Raw genomic sequence first — 23,412 nt, 5'->3', positions numbered from 1 at the left:
TATTAAAATGTTTTTCACAATATAAATATTAGAGAATTTGCAATCAGAAACTGTTATAAAACGTCGCACTGCATGATGGATAATCTACCTTTACTAGGGTCATTTAAGAGATGGAGATCATAATTGAGTGTTTCTTGTTTGATTAGTTTGTTAATTTCAGCTGCAGTAGATAAGCAACATTTTTAATCATACCATGCATTTTCAAGGGAAGCTTCATTACGAAGAGGATTGGCACTAAACCAATTAATAGAATAGTCAAACTATAGAAAATTTATGTCTGTAACAAGTAGGTGACACTAATCTGATAAGATTATTAGTACAAGTGGTTAAGGAGCAATCCATGATTAAAGTAGCAAGACAATTTTCAGTACAAGTTGATTGCCAAGTTGATATTCTAAAACATTGCATATCTATTTACTAAGTTCATCTAGGCAATTCTACAATTATTTGAAAATATAAAATATTGTAAGAAGAGAACTACGACCAGGACTCAAAACATGGCAATTAAAGAACTATATTTAGCTCAGAACAAATGTCTCCCCGTGTATGTGGATGTGTCTCTCATCTAGTTGTTATTTCAGGACATCGATAGCAGTTTTTTTAGGCGCGAGTTGTTGAAGATTCATTAATATTATACTAAATATAGACGGAGCAAAGGCTACCCTGGGCATCTGTTAGCAATGTCTCTGCTGTCGTCAACTTTAGCATCATAAGATAGTATTCTCCATTTAATTTCCACCCTGACCTCATATGTTTCATCCTCAAGCCTCAACTTGTCTTACCAAGTGTTTTGAAGAGGTTGAAAATTGACAAATCTGAGAAACTTCCTACAAGAAAAGGAAATATTTCTATAATATCTAGCTTTATTTAAATTCACTACCTGACTGGAGACCCTGGATCTTGAAATGTCGGCTAATAGAAGATTGCGATCTTTCTTTCACACATAAGAAAAGCTTGAGCACCTATAAGTCAGAAGTTAACACTTGCGTCAATCTTAATATTTATCCATCCATCATCTTAATATAAATCATATAATCTCATCTTGCATAAAAGGATAAGTTCAGCTCAGACTAGATCAGGTAAAAGTTCAACTGACTTGTGAGTTTCATTTCACCAAGCTATTACCACCATGTGATTGAAGAGAAAAAACAAATCTCTTTACAGATATAGGGATGGGTGGGGTTAAAAGTTTTACGATATACAAGGTGGCACTGGCATCTCATTAAAGAAATCTAAGAAAATTTACTTTAAATAATTAACTAGATAAACCAAGAATATATAATTCTATGGTGACATATATCATATATATATATATATATATATATATATATATATATAAGTTGATATGCTCAAAGTCCCAAGGACTATGCAGGAGAGAGAATCATGAACTTTATGCATGTATCTAATATATTGAAAATATAGCACTTATGAGATAAACGTCCTTCATGTACAATACGTAAAAACTATATCAAGAGTAGGAGTATGTGCATGCATATAATAGGACGAATTTAGTAAAGCTAAAACACTGGAACTCCACCTTTTCTATAGGGATTTGGTTGAAGACATATACTAAGCAAAGATGCCATCTCCGGAGCCAAGTCTTACATCACAAGACATATCATCATCCTAGGCAAGTTGCACAGTTCATTCAAACATACAACTTATGTCAGCAGTGTCCTAACAAGAATTTTTATTCTTTCCCTAATCATCATCTGACTGTAAATTTTGCAAGGAGGTGGACTAGTATCTTGCAATTTTCTCATATTTGCATGAATAATTAAGAGTATCAGGCAACTACTAAATCATAGTGGATATATATTAATAACAAATTCACAGCCATTTGACGTACTTAATTGTACTCAGAAGCATCGAAGCATCCTAACAATCTAATGGTAGAGACGAATCAATACATACCATATTAGGGGCTATTTGGTTTCTTGTATTTAGAAATACATATGTATTAAAAAGTACATATTTTTCTAGATGTTATATCTAGAAAAATAAATAAATTATTTAGTTGATTGTATTTTATAATACTGTATTTGTCAAACACATATTTAATTTGTTGTCTTTTATAATACTGTATTTATTAAACAAATATTTGATTTGTTGTATTTCATTATACTATTTTGACATTATAATTATATAATTTTTTTTAATTATTCTCTAAGAATAGAACACATTATACTCTAAAAATAAATAAGATTGCAAAATACTCCAAAAATGAATAAGATTGCGAATTTTTGGAAATTTCTCACACAAAAACTACATTTTGTGGATCACGCTAGATCTCTACATGAACGTCTCTCCCACTCCTTTGGCTCCCCTTCTCCTTTGAAGGTGATTTCTCCAACAACTATACTCTATTGGAGGACAACGACATTGACATCTCCCCTCATACCTCACAATCTGTAACTGCGGTGTTGTTGAGTAAAAGAAAGAGGAGCGCACCGCCAGAACAGGAACCCCAATTCACAAACAAAATGTAGAAATTGACGGTGACTATGACTATATTTATGCTTTGACTTTGGCGCAAAATTTCCCTTCCCCTCCTCGCGCTGGCGGCAGCCACCATCGTCACCTATGGATGAAGGATCGTACGTGTGACTAGTGGGACAGAGTAAACCATCCCGACTTTCCCAAAGCCGAGTTTGGTCACACCTTTTGGATGAGCCGCACGACGTTCGAATTCATCTACGAGGTGCTCAGGGCTGCCGTCGCGAAAAAAATACAATCAGCTAGATGCAGTATTTTGGCATCCATTTAATCTAAATAGATGTCAAAAGACTGCATCTGAGTTTAACTAATTTTTTAGAATACTGTTTTTTAGATTTAATGCATCAAAATAAATAACAGATATTTAGTTAGACACTGTATCTACAAAAACTCCAAACCAAACGGCGCTTAGTAAATTAATGCCATCAATATGGGAAGAGTATCTCGACACTCCATTATGGACACCCATCTCATTTCATGCCATTAGAAATAAAGCATATTTAAACAAACCCAAATTGTGGTCTCTTTCATCTGCTTTGATGCCCTTTTGCTTTTAGGTGCATAACTAATATGAGCTACACGGGAATTTCAGTTTCTCTATCCCCAACTTAGAAAATCTAAAAAATATTGGGATAAAACATGAGATTAGAAATTAACTGTATATGTTACACAAATATCTAGTACTAATGGACTTCAAATTAGCTCCTAAAACTTAATTTAAGGTCTAAAATGTAAACTATTTTGGGGCATGCAAAGGTCATCTAATATGCCAACTGCACACCGGCTAGGCATGTCACATGCTTTTGTCAACTAGTCATTCGTACCATGCTGAGCCAAGATCAACATGTCTCATGTCTCTGGCACAAGAATCCTTGATTCAAAATCTCAAGATACTTAAAGTTTTATAAACGTGGAGGCATAATTCGTAGGAAATGGAGGGGATTAAATCATTTATCAAATCTAATATCTGACTTGCGCTATAGTAGTATCAAGTTTAATGATAATTCAAACCAAAACAAAGTGGACAGCAAATAAAAAAAGAAGAGTGCAATACCAGAGAGGAGGTGGGCCCATTCCCTGATAGGAGATATGAAACTTGGCAAGCTTCAATCAAGCTTATAATATTTCTAGTCAGCAACCACAGCACTACAGCAGCACGAGACTGTTAGTAATTACCAGCAGTGTCAGCAGCTGCAGACATAAAAATTCCACTAGCTAGAAAATTTACCCCTAGCCCCAAGGTTAGGCTTAACTACGCAACCATGCAATCACTATAGTATGATATCACATTACCAGCCTCCAAAAGCTGCTCTCCTACAAAAGTATAGCTTGCCGCCTGAAAAAAAAGGCACACAAAAACCAGGTAAATGGTACAAAAATAAATCTATAACTGTCCAAGGCCTGTGCAAAATTACATTGCCTGCTTATAAGTTTGACTAACAAGAAAGTCCAGAATGATATTGATACCCTAGATGGTTGAAAACATAGGAGACAGCGTACGTTAGCAACAATACATGGATGAGAAAACAACAGCCATCCTGTCCTCATCAACAGTGCCATCACAAGACAATGGAAAGGGAATGAACACTTTAATCACGTTCAATTGAAAATAATTGGAATCAGAATTAAAACCAAAAGTATAGAAATAATAGAATGAAGTAAATATGAAAATGCTTAATAATAAAAAAAATAAAAATGTAAAGCTTTTTAACATAGAAATACTTTAAAATAATATAAAATATAAAATACTAATAAAAAGTTCAAAAAATAAAAATAAAATTTAAGTCATTGAGATTGTTAGTTTGCTAATTATATATCTAAATATCTAAATTTATTTTTTCTTGTATAAGGGCAATACAGTAATAAGACATTACCCCTCCACTAGGGTATATATCATCACATTACCCCCTCCACTCGGGTTTATATCATCCCACCCACTCAGAAGGATGTTATATCCTCTCTTTTGGGGGATGTGACATTTGATCCGAGGCCCCACGGGATAACTAATCTAATCTCATCTTTATATTCTCTAAACAAACACACTATTAATCATTTTTTCCTTAGATATCATCTCTGACATCAAATCTATAAATTAGGTGACACAAGGTGTTCAGTATATGCAGGGGTATTTTTGTTTTGGAAACCGTGCAATTGCTATATTAGCATCAACATTATTATCACTACTTGAAGAGTGTTCTTCTATCTCACTTCCTTGATATCCTTAACAATAATATCATGGATATATTCATATGTATGTAAATCTCTAGAGTGATCAATTAAACGTAAAAAATTAACCCTCAGCTCACAATTGACACATAAATTCATAATACTTCTATCTCTTTGATCAATCAAAGTGTTAGTTAAAATTAAGCAATTTTTTTTTCTTTTATACAACTCCATGATTCTCGAAATCATCATTTGATTTAAACACTTGTTTCTTCAAAAGTGGCTCAAGCAACTTATATATATGCTGACTTGAACCCCGTGCCATACTGATCAACTGCTTTCATCAATATATAAAATAATTTATCTATAACAGCATCAAAAGAGAAGCCACACTTGCAAACCCAATGAGTTAAGTACAAGAGCACTTTATCTATTTCCCCTTTTGCAAACATTTGTACTATCTTTTCCCCACTCTCTAACTATAATTTCTAGATCAATAGAGTGTATTTGTCCAAAGAACCTCTACTCCTTAGTCTTTCACTTTCAACATTTAAAATTTCTAAATCTTCCCTCTCCATATATGTTTATTTTATCGCATCTTTTGATTTCTCATTCTTTCGATTTCGATTTCTCATTCTTTTTCTTTTGATTCCCATCTAGATACTCTTTGATAACATTTTTTGCTCGTCATACCATTGCTTGTCGCAGCCATCTAGTCGTCCACTGTCGTCTATAGTAGCTCGGGAGAGGAGGATCAAGAGAGGAGAGTGAAAGAGACCGATGCTACCTTCACTGACTAGTAGTTGTTTGCTGCCATTGGCCATGACAGGCAGAGCCAAAGAGGATGATCAAAAGAGAGGGGTTTATAACATTTCAGGGATCGACAGAGAGAGAGAGAGAGAGATAGAAGCGAAAGAGAAGAGTTGAGTGTTTTTTCTTTATATAACAGTTACCCGATCCACAACGCCATAGGCCCACCCATGATTCCTGAGGAGTGCCATCAACCAACAAGGCAATCAACACTTTCGAGTTCAAGCCCTGAAAAATTGACTGGCATTTCCTTTGCATTTTAAAAATACCATTAAGTGAGATAATAAACAGTCATGCCATAAATATGACAGCATTTAGCTAAAATCATGACACAAGGAAATAGAGACAGTAATAAAGAGATGTAAAGATAACAAAAGCTTTCAACATGCACAACTTTTCCTAATTTTCAGTAAAGGAAATTTGAGAGCATACCTAAGAATTGACGCAAAAGAAGCTCATGGCAAAGGCAAATGCTGTCTGTGATGCCAAAGGAAACCATACAGATATTAGAATATCCTGCAACAGCTATCCTACTTATATCAGTCGAATACGACAAGCAATCATCGCTCAATCCATCTGGCACACATGCAATGAAGGAAAATTTTGAAGTATTAACGCAGGTGCGACAAAACACTTGGATTTGAGATGTTGTTCATAATCAGAAATAGAATAATCACTGACTCGCAAATAGCTATCCTAATAGATGCAATCATCACTCAATCCATCTGGCTCACATGCAACAAAGGAAAATTTTGAAGTATTAATGCAGGTGAAACAAAACACTTGGATTCAAGATGCTGTTTATAAACCAGATATAGAACAATCACCTTCAGTGCACAACAGAAATCAAAGTCAAGTTTGAACTTGCAACCAAAATCAGGACGCCAATGATTTGCAGAAAAGGAAAGGAATCCATCAGAAGACAATATTCCTCTAGCAACTGATCCTGCTTATTCAACCCAATATGACAACTGGTAACAACAATCAGATTGTTCTTAAATCTTAATGAACAGAAAAGTTCAAATAAAGCTTATTTGAGTGCTCTGAGGACAAAAGGGGATTACCAGGCAGCTTGCACAGACAGATCTTGCAATGTTCTGTACTGCATCTGCCAGTTGATTATTTTTCAACCAAAGTGATGAGCAACATGTCATACTTTCCTATTCTTCACAACAAAATCTGATATGAATGGACAACATAGATGCTCTAAACCTTCCAATGTTTTGTTGCAGGATTAGTTTTTCAGGCAATCCAATTCTGTTGCAACAGCATCTGAACAAATTAGCTGCAATGCACTCAAAAAGTTTGTCTGAAAGGTGCTATATAATGCAAAAGATATGTAGAATGGCTGTTAAAAAGATTACCATTTCAGCATGCTCAACCCTTCAACTAATTTGACCGCTGATAAAGAGTAGATGTAAACATGGCTTTTCAGCATGCTCAACCGCCAATGTAGGTAAGTCAACAATTAGCGGAAAAGTAAACATGAAAATGAAACAAAAAACAATCAACAAACAAGAAGTTGAAACCAAAGTTTTCTTTCTAAAAAAGAAAAAGAAGTACCACTGAGAAGCAATATGACTGTGGATTCAAAATGCAAATGAATCAAAAATTAGAACCAAAGAGACTTCACCATTCGCCACAAACCATCCTACAGTTTTCTAACTATTGATCAGAGAAAATTTCCAAAAGAAACATAATGATTGGCACAAAAAGAAAGGAAGTATATACACTGTCTGAGACACCCAATGTAAACCATCCAGAGGTCAGAATCCCCAAATCTCCCCTCCTACTTATTTGGCCAAATACGACGACTGGTAACAAGATCCAGATTAATCTGGTCATCTTGGGAATGCAGAATCTTGCAGACAGTGCCTTAATTCTTCGATGCGGTAACTTCCACGTCACTGCAATGATTTCCGACAGAAAGGCTGCTTTCTTTACTGCCATCTTTGATGACAGAATCCACCCCGTCTTCGTTATCCTTCTTATGCACAATGTTCCAAAAGAAATCTGTCAAAACCAACTCATAGGCTGGCATCTTGGCATACCCAGGGAAGTAGTTGATATCAATCACGAGGTACCGGTTCCCAACCCTCACATCCCTTATCACGTCGAAGTTGAAAAGGTGTAACCCCATAGCCCGCCGCAGACCCCGCGCAATCTCGGTGACAAATCTAAGAGGCGGCATCTTGGCTTCATCGAGGTGCAACGATTCGTAATACTCATCGGCGGTGGCTTTCCCCTGCATGGCAACATTTGACACCTGGGAAAATGTGACAGCGCCCTCAGTTGCGTGTTCCAGCTTCTCCTCCGACACGTCCGGGAGGGACCGTCTCTTGACGCACTTGACGTAGTCGCCGACCACATACACCTTAAAGATGACGCCGCCGTGGTTAACGAATTCTTGCAGCACAAGCGGGGGCTTGACCTTGCTCAGGCCCTCGCGGTGAAAGACGAGGGACATCTTGTGGGATTTTGCACTCCCGTCGGCAACTAATGGCTTGGCAATTACAGGAAAACGGAGGGCACCGACAACGCCGGAATCAGCAAGCGCCGCAGGATCGTAGATCACGACCTGGCTAGGTATCCCAAAGGTTTCATCCGAGTTCAGGCGAGGGATCTCGAGCTCGGAAACGACCTGGAGCATCGATATGCGGTTGTGAAGGCGCTCGATCGCATCAGGGGGGTCGACCACGGGGACGCCAGGGTATCGCGCTGCGAAGTCGTCGAGCTGCACCTTCCAGTCATCGCCATAGAGCTTGTGGAGGACGCAGTCGAAGGGACCTTGTTCGGCAAGCGGCAGGGAAGGGTCGATTGCGACGAGATCGATGCCCCGAGATCGGGCAAGTTCCACGAGCGACGGCTGGATAAAGCTTTGCTGCTTCTTGGGAGCGAGCGCATAGCCTATCGAGAACCTCCGCAGAGGCTCCTCCGCCATGACGATCCGAGAACCTTCAAGAATCCCTCCTCGATCGCTTCCCTGCGAATGAAGGAGAGCATTTTAGCGGAAGAATCCAAGATTAGGGTTTCTCGGATCAAGAAACTAGGGTTTATACCAGGATAGACACATGAAGGGGAAGAAGACGAAGAGAGAGATTAGGGTTTCTATTTCTCTCTCAAAGAAACGGATGGACCAGAGAAACCGACGAGCTAGAGCCGAGAGAAGACAACCGAGAAGACGATTGTTCTCGGTTATAGCTTCAGCCGGGGGATCTCGTCACTCGCCCGTTACTTTGCTCCGCAGTGCTTCTCTTCGGGGAAGGTGGAGCAAAGGCCTGGGTTTTATCGCCGGGAGGTGAGCAGAATTCGGGAGCGTTTTTGGCGCTCCGGTAACTAGGGGGGCCGACACGCGGCATATTCTCGGGTCTTGTACCCGATGCGTTAGAGATCGAACGGCTCGATATACATTACCAGGAACAGACGGCTGTGATGGAGCGCGGGTCCACAGAAGAGGAGTGGAATGTGCGGCGAATATGGTCCAGAGGAGCTTCGTGATTCGGGCACCACTAGCACCCAAGACGATATGACGTGAGGCCTATCAGTGGCTTGACGCGTGGCTTATTAACAAACCGTCGGTAGCTGTTTCAATGGATGGGAGAGTAGACACGTCTCCCTGTGGAGCGATCGTCACGTGAGAGTCAAGCTAGAGCACGTGCTCCTCTGTGGGTCCCATGAATCGTTGGAAGGGTATGGCATTCTAACATTTAGTAATAATTAGTTTATAAATTGCCAGTGGATAACATTTGATTTCTATTTATGTAAGACTATTGAACGCAAGTTTTGGAGCAACTGGTGCATGATTCTTATCCAGTGGCCAACGAGTGCAATGCTCCTAGCATTTTATTCGATGGGTGGCAACCCCTCTGGGAGAATTAGATTCCGCTCTTTTTTAAGCAAATAGCATGGTCGACATGCGTTCATATATTCTGCTACCAAAGTCACTGGTTGAAATTTGCTAGGAAGATGCAGAGTGAATCCAAATCTATCAAGAACGCTGGAAAAGGACTTTATAAAGAATTGGAATCAGCTAAACTATTCGGTTGGTACAATTAATACGGAAGAGATGGTAGTGTTATTTAATCGAGAGGTCATTGAGATGTCTAATTAATTACTACTTTTCTGGATGATGCATGGCATCACTAACCAATGTGCTCGTAATGGAAGTCAGAGATCAGCGGTTGGTTCTGAGAGGATTAGCCTTTGCATCTAATATGTCAAGTTGAAGGCAACGTAAAAGATTCTATGAATGCAGTGGCAAGACTGAGAGAGTTAGAGAGTATATCTAGAGATAGCTATATCTTGACGGCCTCAAAATAATTAAGCTTGTTTGATAAAGGTTTGAAAATAAGTTAAGCTGAGTTTAATCTTCAAAATAAGTTTAAAAATAATTTTGAGTCACGTTTGATCAGCCGACTCGTTTGAATAGACGCGATAAAGCTCAAAATAATTAATATATATATATATATATACATAATAGAAATAATACTTTATATATTATATTATATATTAAAATTTACTTAAGTGGATTATTATGTACTCTAATATTGTAGAATTTAGTTTTGAATTTTGATCCTATTATTTATTTTCTAATTATGTGGATATTTCTACTAGTTTATATTTATTTAATTAGAGCTTATTTTAAGCTTCATTCTGAGTCTAAATTAAGCTTAATTTAATACATACTCAATTTTTTTATGAAATTAATTAAGACGTGAAATTACTTATTAATCAACTCATTTAAGCTGGAGCTTACTTAAAATTGGCTTGAATTAAAATATTTTTAATTATATTTCATTTCGAGCTGTTTAAAAAAAAATTCAATTTAAATTTGATCAGAGATAAGATCAATCAAGCTCGGCTCAATTACACCCTTAGAAATAATTAGTCTCAGATCCGCAAATTGGATATGGACCAGGTCGAAAATTCTTAATCCGGGCCGAGCCTGGATCCAGCACGAAACCAGTCTGGTATTGGACTGGGGCGGACATTGTGAGCCCGAATATAATTTTGGCAAGCCCGGCCCGGCTGGGTTGATGAGAACCCTACTAAAACCCTTCGACTGCCGCTTCGGTAATCTCTCTTCTACCTCGTCTCGCCGGAAACCTAAAAACTGTAGAGCCATCGTCACCAATGGCGGCGGCGCCATCTCAGGGGCTCAAGAAGAACTACCGTTGCGTACCCTCGCTGCAGCAGTTCTACAGCGGCGGCCCCATCGCCGTCTCCTCCGATGGCACCTTCCTTGCCTGCGCCTGCGACGACTTGGTCAAGCTCGTCAATTCATCTGACGCCTCGGTACGTGCAAGTCTCGAAGGGGATTCGGAAGGGATAACTGGCCTTGCCCTTAGCCCCGATGACCGCTTCCTCTTCTCCGCTAGCCATAGCCGTCTGATCCGGGTTTGGGATCTCTCCTCCCTCAAATGCATCCGATCTTGGAAGGTATAATATAAATTGTAGAACAAAATATCTTATATTTACTTCGTTTTGGCGCTGGCGACGAATAGGGTGATGATTGACTACAATTGCTTACTCTTTCTCAAGAAAAGGATGATAAAATGCTAATTTTTTAAATAATTATAAAAGCTGCGACTTCCTTTTCTTTCTATCAAGGCCGTGCCTTTTGGTTCTCTTTGCTGTTGTATGCTGATTAAATTTCTTATTTCGAAAGAGAAGAACTTTTAACAAAAGTGCGTATGTTTGCAGTAGTAACATAAGAAGCTAACTTATTCTTCTTTCTTGCGTTGAGCAGGGGCATGATGGTCCTGTAATGGCCATGACATGCCATTCTTCTGGGGGTTTGCTTGCAACAGCAGGAGCAGATAAAAAGGTGTGTGTATGGGATGTGGACGGTGGTTTCTGCACACATTTCTTTAAAGGTCACAAGGGGGTTGTCACCACTGTTATGTTTCACAGTGATCCAAATCGCTTACTGGTGAGTGCAAGTTTCAAGTGCTTACTAATTTCTTATATAATTTCATGTAAAAGGATCATGTGAGCAAATTCATACTGACATTAATACTAAGATAACTGATATGCATCTTGAATCCTTGATTATAGCTCAAAAATGGAGGCTTTTGAATGTTATTAGTATCTGGGTTGACCTCCAAGGGACTCGTTTGGCAACTAACATAATGATATTAGTGAAAAGTTAGTCTCCTGAAATATTTTAGCTACTTATATAACTGATAAAACGAGGAAGTAAAGAAATAGTTGAAAATGTTGAGCACAAAAGACTTGAAGGAGGAAAGGTTATAGAGAAGACAATAGAAGAGGTAACGAGATAATAATAAGAAGAGCCAGAACACAAAGGTAAGATTAATCTGTGCATTATCTGAGACTACTAATGACCTTTAAATATGCTCTAGTTGTAAAAACTAAAAAAGATGAAATTATCTCATAAAAGGACTTCTTTGATAAGATTAAACTAGTCTAAACAATTATGCATTTTTTCCTGAAGACTCTCCTTTTTCTCACTGTCACTATAGAATAAACAGTAACCATTGCTATATGCTACAGCAACATCACATTAAAGATCAGAATAGTGACTTGTAAATAATTTTAAAGAATATAAAAATAGAAGAGCTACTAAAACTCTAAAATCAAGACTCCATGTAAACGTGCACTTCCTTCAGTGTATTCTTCATCCATGCTTGAGTTTTAATTCGTTTAACTGAACGGAGGTCAACTATTATTGTTCATATCCTTGGATGCATTAATTTCCTAGTTCTACTGGGAGAGAATGGTACATCTTGTAAAGTAAGTGGTTCGTTATAATCAGTTTTGGCAAAAAAGATGCCAAGATAACTGTCTGCGAACTGGCTTTTAGGCGTTTTGTAATGCTTCAGTTGTCTGTTGAGAGAAGAAACGTAAAATCCTATCAAGCATGGAGAAGATCTTCTACGATGTTGTGATAGGTTACTTCTGCACGCAAATATATTACTTAGTTGACTCAAATTACTTTAATGGTAATCATGTCTGTGATTCAATGCAAAAAATTTAAGATTGCATTTCTTTGCTAGTGAAGTTTCAATATGTGAATGGCACACATAGATGTTGATTACCTCTGTGCATGCGAAAGTAGGTAAAAGTGTGATGCACAGTATGTATGCATTTGTGAATATTCATCTTTGCAGAATATGACTGTGCTATGTTTGGATTTCCAGCTGTTCTCAGGAAGTGATGATGGAAGTATACGAGTATGGAACCTTGAAAGTAAAAAGTGTATTGCAGTGCTAGAGAAACATTTTTCAGCAGTGACTTCCTTGTCATTATCCAAAGATCAGAAGACTTTGCTCAGCGGGGGAAGAGATAAGGCATGTTGGACATCTTGATCTTGCTTCATTGTGAATTTCATTTCTCTTTTCTTCGTACTAATTCAGCCATGTAAAGCAATGTTATTAGTATCCAGTCTCTCTACTGGCAAGTGCTCTGGTAATTCATACAGTGTTTAGTAGATAGTCCTTCCATTATTTATTATACAGAAGCTTGGCTATGGTGCTTCTTTATGCAAAATGTTGTTTCATCGATCATTCTATACATTTCCTCCCTCTGTGTCTCTGAAGATGTAGTGTGTGTATTTATTAATAAAATTACTTCGTAGATATTATACTTCCTTGAGTGAGTGGGGTTGAGGAGGGTGGGTGCAACTACTTTTGCTCATGAGTTAAACTGTGAAACAAATTACACCATCAATCTGGGCTTTTTTCCCTAAAAGCATGTCCTATTTTCCCCTATTAGGTTGTTTTAGATATTCAAGAAAAAAAGAACCTTACATGATCTTGATTGTCAAGGAAAAGCTTCTTTCAAAGAACAGTACTGTCTGCAGTTTCTGTTGAAAACTTGAAATATATCAAAACAACCACCAGAAAGGGTGTAAAATTTAGGAATAAAACTGTAGACTGATCAAATGAAGCATACCTTTCAGGTTCTTTTTTCCCATAACAATTTTACTTATTTTGGTGTAGTAGGTTGCATGATTACTATTATCTACATTATTATTCTAAAGTATCTAAACATCTGCATTTTCCATCAATCTTGCCTGCTTGGTTTCATAAACTCTTTTCTTGAAAGAAATTAACTGGTGTAATCTCTGCAGGTTGTAAATGTGTGGGATGCTCGCAACTATAGCTTTAAGATAACAGTACCAACATATGAGATGGTGGAAACTGTTTGTGTTGTTGAACCTGGGAGTAGCTTGTCTGCTTGTTTAGGTGTAAATGAACTGTCAAGCGTGAAGAGAAAAGCAAATGGCTCAACGAGAGTCTATTTTCTTACAGTTGGTGAACGGGGACTTGTCCGAGTTTGGACTTCAGAAGGGTAATATTCATCTTGAAATAAGCACCTATACTTTTGAGTCATTTCAATTCTTCTCATGAATACTTCATGAAATAATGGTATTTTTGGTTCTTCAACAGTTCAATTTGCATCTTTGAGCAGCAGTCTTCTGATGTAACTCTTAGCTCAGACAAAGATGATTCTAGAAGAGGGTTCATATCAGCTACTATTTTACCAGAAGATCAAGGATTGCTATGTGTCACCGCTGATCAGCAATTTCTATTTTATTGCATGAGATCTGTTGAAGGGACGTTCGAATTGAACCTAAACAAACGCCTGGTAGGTTATAATGAAGAGATTCTTGATATGAAGTTTCTTGGTGAGGAAGAACAATACCTTGCTGTGGCTACAAATTTGGAACAGGTAGACAGTTGTTTCTGATATGCTTTTCCCTAATTTTTCTTTAATAGTTTTAGTGTAATATGAAATGTAGCTATTCCTTTTCTTTCTATTTTCCCTCTATGATTAGGCTATTACAGAGTTTCTAACCTTTTTCTATGTACTTTTTCTGGTACAGGTGCGAGTTTATGATCTTGCATCTATGTCATGCGCTTATGTATTGGCAGGTCACACTGAAATTGTTGTGTGCCTTGATACATGTGTTTCAAGTTCGGGTAGGACGATTGTGGTTACTGGAAGCAAAGATAATAGTGTGAGTCACCTAATCCTCGCTTGAGATGTTGCTGTCTATCAGCTTATTTGCACAAGGCATATTGAGATAATCTTTTGAAGAAGTTTAAAGGTCATATAGATTCTCATGCAGTAAAATAAAATCAGCTTGCAACCATGCTAGGGCTATTAGCACTGAAGATGTAGTGACATTACTTGTGTTATGGGAAAATAATTTTTCATTGTAGTGACCATATTCCTTGTATTTAAAGAGAACGATGTTATTTCCTCCATTATTGTCCTTCCTGGCTTATTTGTCTTTTCCTTTATCCTAGTTATCAATTTGATAAAGCTTTCCTTTTTATACATAACCAGAGACTTAATTGTCTGTGGTACTCTTTCATTCTTTATTGATTCTTTTAAATCTCTGTTTAGGTAAGACTGTGGGATGTTGAGAGGAGATGTTGTATAGGAACTGGTAGAGGTCATATGGGAGCTGTTGGGGCTGTTGCCTTTTCAAAGAAATCGAGGAATTTTTTTGTCAGTGGCAGTTCGTGAGTTTTCCTTTATCACAGATTGACTAATATCTTTTTTATTTTCAGATCATTTACTAGCTTCCCACTACTAGCTTCATTTTCACCTCCTTGATAGAACTCTATGTAATGAAATTATATTCTGTGTTTATATATTTTACATTTGTGTAGTGATTGCTTAAGATTGGCTTGTTTCTGTGTTCAGTGACCGTACCATCAAAGTCTGGAATATGGATGATGTTCGAGAAGATGTTGACCAGGAAGTTGCACTTAAATCAAAAGCTGTTGTAGCTGCCCATGACAAGGATATCAATTCTCTTGCCGTTTCTCCAAATGATAGCTTTGTTTGTAGTGGTTCTGAGGTTGATATTCTATCATATATTTCTTTGCTTAAATATGGGATAGCTATATTCTTTTTCATGCATTTCCTGTGTTAATTGTCCTGTATGCTTTTCTTTGTGTAGGATCACACTGCATGTGTATGGAGACTTCCAGATCTAGTGTCTTCAGTTGTACTTAAAGGTCACAAAAGGGGAATTTGGTCTGTGGAATTCTCTCCTGTTGAGCAATGTGTAATTACATCTTCTGGTGACAGAACTGTCAAAATATGGGCTCTTTCTGATGGTTCATGCTTAAAAACTTTTGAAGGCCATACATCAAGCGTACTACGAGCTTCTTTTCTCTCACGCGGAACCCAATTTATTTCGTGCGGTAATGAGCAACATTTTGTGAATATAGTTCTTTAGGTGCATAACTTGGATGTTTTTTACCTGGATATTTTGTTTATAGGTGGTGATGGCTTGGTTAAACTATGGACAATTAAGTTGAATGAGTGCATTGCTACTTATGATCAGCATGAAGGGAAGGTAATTTATCTGCTTTTAGCTATTTACTTATTCTCTATCAGCATTTAGGGGGTGTATATATGTGTTGAGATATATACATTTGGTAATATATGTGCATGACTGTGTGCTCATGTTAACATGCATGCAGACCGCATTTACACTAATTGCATGTTAATATTTTATCCAATATTTTTTCTACGACTGTTCACATCCTATCTGACTAGATGCATTAGGACTTAGGAGAGCTTTCTCCCTTTATCTTTATGGCCAGCTGCACAAATGGTCAGGTTGGCTCACCCATTTTGTTCCAACACTTCTGTTCCTCATGCAGGTTTGGGCGTTAGCTGTTGGCAAGAAGACTGAAATGCTGGCAACTGGTGGAACTGATGCCATTGTTAACTTGTGGCATGACTGCACCACTTCAGATAAGCAGGAAGCCTTTCTTAGAGAAGTAAGTGTCTTCTTTCCTGTTCACCATATAAATGTTGACATAACTACATGGCTACTGGTTCTTTTCTGTTTTCTCATTTTGATTTCTTATATCTTGTATGACAGTATGACACAAGGGTTATTGAATGTTCACTTTAAAGAATAATGTTTACTTGCCACTCATATGCAGTTCTGTATGCATGTCACAGTTATATATGCATCGACTCTTTTTCATCAGTTCAGATGCACCCATCTATCTATATAGTCTGATTCATCACTTCTTTTTTGAAACTGATCCACATGAAAAGACAACTCCATATAATATTTGTGAATTATCACGCTCTAGATGTCATATTTTTGCGAGCTTCACTAAATCTCAGGATTTTGGACTAAATTTTGGTTACTGCTTGCTTTTCGTAGTTCAAGCAATTCTGTTGTAATTGTCAATGTTTCATAATGTGCTGCACCTTCTTATGCTGCAGGAGGAAGCAATTTTAAGAGGCCAAGAGCTGGAAAATGCAATATCAGATTCTGACTATACAAGAGCGATTCAACTTGCTTTCGAGCTTCGAAGACCTCACAGACTCTTTGATTTATTTTCACAACTTTGCAGGTCAATACTCTGTTAAGGTTCACCCTTATCTTTATTAATCCAGGCTAACATAGTGATGTATGTGCAGGAGAGGGAATGTTGGAGATCCCATAGAGAAAGCCATTATTGGTCTTGGAAAGGAAGAAATATGTGTGCTTCTTGAATATGTTCGTGAATGGAATACAAAACCCAAATTGTGTCATGTTGCACAATATGTGTTGTTTCGGATATTAAAGATTTTCCCCCCAACTATAATCATGGAGGTAACTTATTCACTTGCTCTGACTGCTCATATTACACAGTCACAATATGTGTTTTGACCAAAACTTGATGATATCTCAACTTTATATATTGACTGTTTTGTGCTCTGTAATGTTATTTAGCAAAAAGTAAGTTTATCTTCAAGTGCTATTGAAAGAGAGATTGCTGTTCAATTTTATGATATCTGAAATTGCCTTATATCCTACTGATACAAGGATTCATCTTTATAATTTATATGCAATTCAGATGCTTGTAGCATTATATGCATGCTGTTGTTGATCTCCTTGATGCATCCATTGATAGTAACTGTTATTTTCATTGTTTGACTGATAAAATTAATTTGTTAATTTCTCAGATCAAAGGAGTTAGTGAACTCCTTGAGGGTCTCATTCCCTACTCACAGAGGCATTTTAGCAGAATCGACAGGCTTGTGAGAAGCACCTTTTTGTTGGACTATACTCTGACGAGAATGTCTGTTCTAGACCCTGAAACTGACCCGATGCCGATGAAAAATGGACCCGCTTTGCCGGACGCGCCAGTACAGTCTGATCATGCGCTGAACCAAAATAACGACCAAACAAATGCCATTTCCGTTGAGATTGGTGGGAATGATCAGAAGCCACTTATGTCATCAGTAACAGAGGAAAATTTGTCTACCAAGAAAAGGAAGTCCGGCAAATCAAAGAAAGGCGCAGAAAAGAAAGTCAAGCTGGCGTCACGTAAAGATGGGTCTTTTATTTCTGTTGAAGCTTAAGGGTATGTTTTGTCAGCCGGTGCACCGATCTATTTAGATGATCCTGTATCATTAGTTCATTACCCCATAGAGGTGCTGTTATTCTGTTTTTGTCATCAGCATTTTTCTTACAAAGTTGTACAGTGTTAGATTTTATGAGGGCAGTAGGCAACAAACTGCAAGATCTAAGCTCGAACCAAACTAGGCGGGAATTAAACTGTAAGGTGTATCCAGAGGGCTGGTTTCACGTATGCCTAGCCTAGCTCAATTTTGTATAAGATTTTTTAAAGGTTAATCATGAGAGTTCTCACACATTTGTTTCCCCTTTATGGCAATAGTGTTGATCTGGACGTTTTCGTTTAGATATGGTTCATCTTACTTGTATTAATTATTAAAGCTCGCTGATTTGTACGTGAATTAGATTCATTAATCCCTAGGATTAACCCCTAAATTTATTTGTGTTACGTTCTTAGCTCAGGATTTTATTAGTTTCTCATGCTGCCTTTTCATGCTATAAATTTATATGGAACGAGCTCCGAAATGCTCATTTGTGTAAATTGAAGTCAACCAAGTTCGATGGTTTAAGTCAAGAAAGTCCTAATGAAAGGGTAGGATTGGAAAAGAATATGCAAATAAGTTGGGGGCCTGAAGGAAAAATTCTCTCCAAAAAACCCATTTAAGCTCCATATCATTTTCCATCTCGTGATCCGACGGTGCAAAAAGGACATCATCACGTTGATCTCTCCATTTCGTTTCTTTTTCGCCTCTTTCTCTGGTTCTCTTCTTGCTCCATTGTCTGCACTTCTTAGCCGGCGAACCTCGACCGGAAAACCTAGGGGGAAATGAGGAACGCTCTCCTGAAGCATCTCTCGCGCACGGCTCTCGCCTCCTCGAGATCGACGGCGTCCCCGCTTCCCTTCTCGTTCTTGCTCTCCAGACACGTGAGTCCTCTCTCTCTCTCTCCCCCTTCTCCCTCTCCGTTTCGCCTTGGATCTCGAATCGCGCTGCAAATTGTTTTTTTTTTTCTTTCCCATTTTCTTTATTCCAATATTGTAGAACGATCTCTCTTCTTATTGCTGCAGCTGAATCGACCTAGGTTTTGTTTTTGGTCTAGCTTGGATTCGTCGAATCTTGTCTGATTTAGGAGTTTACGATCCAACAGACTAAATTTTGAGACCGAAGGAGGTCAAGCTTTGGTCTTTCACCTGCGTTGTTTTTTATTTGTTTGATACGCACTCCTCCCTTATCCGATTTTAACTGCAACCACTAGGAAATCTAGATTTTAGTAAGGAAGAACGAAAAAGAAGAATCAGACGGACATTGAGGTAAGAGGTAGAGGCGCTTAAAATCAGCCCTGCTTACGAGAAACACGACTGCGTGGTAATAAAACGGATGACTGCTGGGATAGGGAAATGCTCCAGATTGTAGATAAAACTTATGCCAAAAATCGTATATATTAACACGGAATTTGGATATCTGAGTGTAGCTTGAAGATCTCTATTGCAATTGTTTCTTTTTTCAGTGTTGAAGTTGAACTATCAAAAAATTCCTGCTGGCAATCATTCTAAAGAGTGTAGTGACTAGTGAGACATTCTCAATTACATCAGGCTGACCTGTTGGTTTTAAAATACGATAGTATTTGTAACACGGTTTTAGCTTAGTTGTTGGATTACAGTTTTGAAATAGAGCAGTTGTTTTGGTAATAAGAATATAAGAGCAATATTAAAAAACAAGGTTCATCTTACTTTTCTTTTGTTTACTTGCTTTACTTCTGCTAATACATGGATGAGATACTTGTAAGGTGTAAGTTGCTGTTATTCTCGTCTAAATAAGTGTCTCCTTCCTTTCTTTTTCCTGCTGATGGCCGGTTATGAAGTATGCAGTTTCAGTGCCTTTAAAAGAGGACAAAGGGGAAACAATAGTCTTTCCCAGGTAATTGCATCTTGAATTAAATTTTCCTTTTATTTTTCCCTTTTTTGATAGATCTGTAGTCTTTGCGGGTAGTAATCCTAGTATAAATGTACCACAGGGAAGGCCCTGGAGTTTCTTATGGACTTAATTGGGCTCTTGCTGGAAGAGGTGTACTTGTAAAAGATAAAGCTTTTTACAACTTGAAGTCCTCAGAGCTTCAAAAGAATGGTGCTGCAACAGTAGGTAGTTCCAGATTTCAGTCATTCTTTTCTAATGCTAATTCAGTTTGCAACTAATGCTTTCTAAAAGATCGCCTTTTATCTGGAGTACAGAGCATTTGTCAGGCCTTCCACTTCATGTGAGGGGAAATGCTGTCAGTGGGGCTTCTGATATTACAAAGGCTCAATTTGGAAAACTTTTGAAACAGGTATAATGCAGTCAAAAGGCCTGCACCTTTCTGGACATGCGTCAACATAGAAGCCTACCATTTACTAACAGGATGTTTTCTCTACATTATAGCTTTTAGCATAACAAAATATATTACTTACAAGATTTAGTGTTGTAAACTTGTATTTAGTTGAATACCTGATCCTTAATGATTAAGGGTTGTCAGTATGTATGACATTTGGTTATCTTGCTAACAAAGAACAGAGAACCTAATTAATCCCTCATCTCATGTAAATGCTTATATTGAAAGCCATGGTATGCCAATAGGATATGAACAACAGGAAGTTGCACCACTGCTCACGTTATCTGCCCTGGTAAATATAAATTATGGCAAAAAGTTAAGTCATAAATGTCACCTCTTCTAATAGTTATTGCTGAGTTTAACATATTAACCTGTATTAGAGTGGAGAATGGGAGGATTACCATAAATTAAGATATGAACTCTTGTACGTAGATAGAAAATGAACTACAGGTGGTTTTATTGAAGATCTTCTAAGTTTGAATTTTATGATGTCTTCTATTGAATTTACTCATTTCAGTTTATTTGAATAAGATGGATAATCTTTTCAAATTTTCATCTTTCAACCTGAGCAGTTCTATAAATTCTGTATATTTTTTTATCATGCTATGAAATGCTAAGAGAATATAGTTCCATGAGAATCAATTTGTGAGTCTCTACTCGGTGTTCTACTTAGGAGTTTTACTTGTGGATTCTACGTTTTTCCTTTTCAGGTCACTTCTCACCTTTCATCTGTATCGAATCTCTTTGTTCAAGATGGAGCAGTTGGTTCATCTTCAAAATGTGATGCAAAGGTCCGCATCATCAGTGATAACCCTAGTGCAGTGCTGGCACTTTCCAATCTCCTCTGGAGAACACCTAGCAGGGCAATTTCCCATGACTCTTGTCCTTTGACCATATATGTTGCTAGCTCTATCAGGTATTCTATCATCTTATTTTACTTATCATGGTATCTTCAAATCTTCAGATAGTGAACTAAGTGAAGATGTAGAATATTTCTTTGAATCCTGATATGGGGGAAATGGGCATATGAGCATTATAAGCATTATAAGTATACGTCAAACGGCTCGGTGTTTGAACCCTTTGACCTTGAAATGGACCAAGGACTGTATGAACCAAATGAACATCACAAGTGAGAATCTTTAGTTGATGGCAACTAGCTGAGGATGTCAAAGGTCTCCATGAATCCTGATATGGACCTCAATGGTTTACAGAACTATGAAGAGTTATGACTTACATTATATGCAGTTGTCTTATGTGTTTTCAGTATCGAGGACCTCATAATTTACAAACTGGTTGAGATTGTATTTGTTTTTTTCAATAGCTTATGCTCTATCAACTTTTTTGTTGTATGTTTTATATATCACTATAGTCTTGAAGTCCGCATCAGGCCACCTGACAACTATCTTTGTCCTGGTCTCTTGCCTTTCATAGTTTCGTTAATCGAGAAAAGAATCATGGAATTTATTTTTCTAGCATACAGTAACTCACACTAATATTATGCATTATTTATAACAAGAAAGAAAATATTGACTTGAGAAACAGCATTGCGTCTAGTTGCCTGGGATAATCATTTCATCTGCTTTTCACATATGTAAGCCTTGGACTAACTCCTCTCATTTGCTGTTAATTATGTAGTCCAAGTGTCAGGGAGATTATTGGTCCTGCATCACAAGCTTCAGGTGGATTTGCAGCAGCTGATGTAGAGCGTTCATCCCTCGTCTTATGCGGTAAAGCTTTTGGTGATGCTAATGCTACGAAAGATGCTCTAGCTGCTTTGGCTACTCCTGTAATATCTGCCAGAGGAGGTCTCCCTCTTTCTGCTAGGTACCATCTTCTTGAATTTTTCTTTAACATGATGATTCTTATTTCTTCTAATTCGGCTTTCAAATGTTTCTTTCTTAGGCTTCTTGTATCCGGTGATTCTGTGGTTCTGCTTTTCGCTCCAGAAGATATTATCCAGAATGGGTCGGATTTCCATAAGGCTCTTGTGTCCACTGATGCCGGTGTAGTCATTTCCTCTCATGGATCTGCTCCATTCTTTCGGACCAAAGATTCCGCAGCACCAAGTCTGCTACAAAAGCCATCTTCTGTGATCTTTGCATCATCCGACAGGTGCAGTGCAGTATTTATTCTCTGTGGTCTCTGGCATTAGTCTAAATCTGAATTTCGGCCGTTAACAAGTTGGTACACTCTTCAAATTGCAGCACTGGTGCCCTTCCATTGGTATCAAGACTCTCTCCAGGTCAAGCTGCCTATCACTTCTTGGCTGGCTATCAGGATGGGAAATTTGTACCTGCTTACAGCAAGGGCCCTTCTCCTATTGATCCTCTTACTCTTGCAAATTCTCTACTCTCACAGGTTTCCAATGGCACATACTTCTCTATCTGGATGTCTCTTATGTCCCTATCTGTTTATCTTTGGTCACTGCTGTGATTGAGATAAACTTATTTACCATGTTGTTTCATCTTTATTCTTGCAGTTGAAAGAAAATAATAGCCCATCTTTTCTGATCAATGTTAATGATGGCGGAAAGGCCATTGCTGGTTAGTTAAAATGAAGTAATTTGATTCGTTATTCTTTTCAGTTTTATTGCATGGAAGCCATCTGACTTTCCGAATATATTGTGGAACTTAGGTAAGGAGCTGGTCAAACTGGTAGAATCAACCTTATCCAATAACATCCCAGAAGTCAAACCAGTTGCTGCCGATTCTAAAGGTAATTGTACTTTCTTTTCTTGCCTTGTTTACATCTACATTCTATAATGGTAGTCATAAATTCAAGCTAATGCTTATCTGAGGTGGCCGTGAGAAAGCTTCTGAATGTTATCATTTCCTTGCACTCCTCATTTCGTGTGATATTTGCTAGCTATTTTCTTAGAACTGAATAGCTGTCTGTTTTACTGCAGTTGGAGATCTCAAGGGGAAGTATAAGAGCTTTTTATCAGGAAAATTCCAGGATTTGCCTGAAGAGTTCTCCTTTTAATCTCTCTGTTACCTGTACTTTTCTCTTTCTGCTCTCGAGTATTTGCCTTTTATTTAAGTTGTCGGAATAATAAGCTGATAACTCTTTTACACTCTCTCTCCAGTCAACCGAATATAAATCACCGATTTTTGTGCTCCAAAACTCGATTCATTTCCTGAAAGTTTTAATGAGGAAATTTGCGCCTGCAATCTTGGGTACCACGAGGTGCTTTTCATGATTCTTCTTGTCAATATAGTATAGTT

The 23,412-nt window shown here is 37.8% G+C and overlaps 3 protein-coding genes and 1 long non-coding RNA gene across 4 annotated transcripts; 2 read left to right on the top strand and 2 right to left on the bottom strand.

The window, feature by feature from the left end:
- Positions 1-443: 443 nt before the first annotated feature.
- On the bottom strand, positions 444-6,286 carry LOC140784202 (uncharacterized). Its single transcript, XR_012108228.1, has 4 exons — positions 6,154-6,286; positions 5,905-6,048; positions 3,551-3,832; positions 444-962 (listed from the first exon to the last, which is right to left on the bottom strand). It is a non-coding gene; the product is annotated as an uncharacterized lncRNA (long non-coding RNA).
- A 798-nt stretch (positions 6,287-7,084) lies between these two features.
- On the bottom strand, positions 7,085-8,841 carry LOC140784201 (inositol-tetrakisphosphate 1-kinase 5). The gene is made up of 2 exons (XM_073131461.1): positions 8,532-8,841; positions 7,085-8,455 (listed from the first exon to the last, which is right to left on the bottom strand). The coding sequence occupies exon 2, from the start codon at positions 8,411-8,413 to the stop codon at positions 7,349-7,351; it is 1,065 nt and encodes a 354-aa protein (XP_072987562.1). The 5' UTR covers positions 8,414-8,455; positions 8,532-8,841; the 3' UTR covers positions 7,085-7,348.
- Positions 8,842-10,548: 1,707 nt separating this feature from the next.
- On the top strand, positions 10,549-18,120 carry LOC140785066 (protein TORMOZ EMBRYO DEFECTIVE). Its single transcript, XM_073132773.1, has 14 exons — positions 10,549-10,911; positions 11,222-11,404; positions 12,636-12,785; positions 13,568-13,788; positions 13,887-14,169; positions 14,324-14,458; positions 14,851-14,969; positions 15,154-15,310; positions 15,413-15,659; positions 15,738-15,814; positions 16,125-16,244; positions 16,705-16,835; positions 16,903-17,077; positions 17,431-18,120. Exons 1-14 carry the CDS (start codon positions 10,606-10,608, stop codon positions 17,827-17,829), a joined length of 2,703 nt encoding a protein of 900 aa, XP_072988874.1. The 5' UTR covers positions 10,549-10,605; the 3' UTR covers positions 17,830-18,120.
- Positions 18,121-18,358: 238 nt separating this feature from the next.
- On the top strand, positions 18,359-23,387 carry LOC140783727 (uncharacterized). The gene is made up of 11 exons (XM_073130732.1): positions 18,359-18,749; positions 19,685-19,740; positions 19,838-19,962; positions 20,052-20,146; positions 20,899-21,104; positions 21,824-22,012; positions 22,091-22,300; positions 22,393-22,546; positions 22,668-22,731; positions 22,823-22,903; positions 23,094-23,387. The coding sequence occupies exons 1-11, from the start codon at positions 18,651-18,653 to the stop codon at positions 23,168-23,170; spliced, it is 1,356 nt and encodes a 451-aa protein (XP_072986833.1). The 5' UTR covers positions 18,359-18,650; the 3' UTR covers positions 23,171-23,387.
- Positions 23,388-23,412: the final 25 nt, after the last annotated feature.

The sequence above is a fragment of the Typha latifolia genome, chromosome 3 (genome assembly GCF_019914945.1).
Source record: "Typha latifolia isolate L0001 chromosome 3, TyphaL0001v2, whole genome shotgun sequence".
Taxonomy (NCBI): Eukaryota; Viridiplantae; Streptophyta; class Magnoliopsida; order Poales; family Typhaceae; genus Typha; species Typha latifolia.
This window is presented reverse-complemented; position numbering and strand designations above follow the sequence as displayed.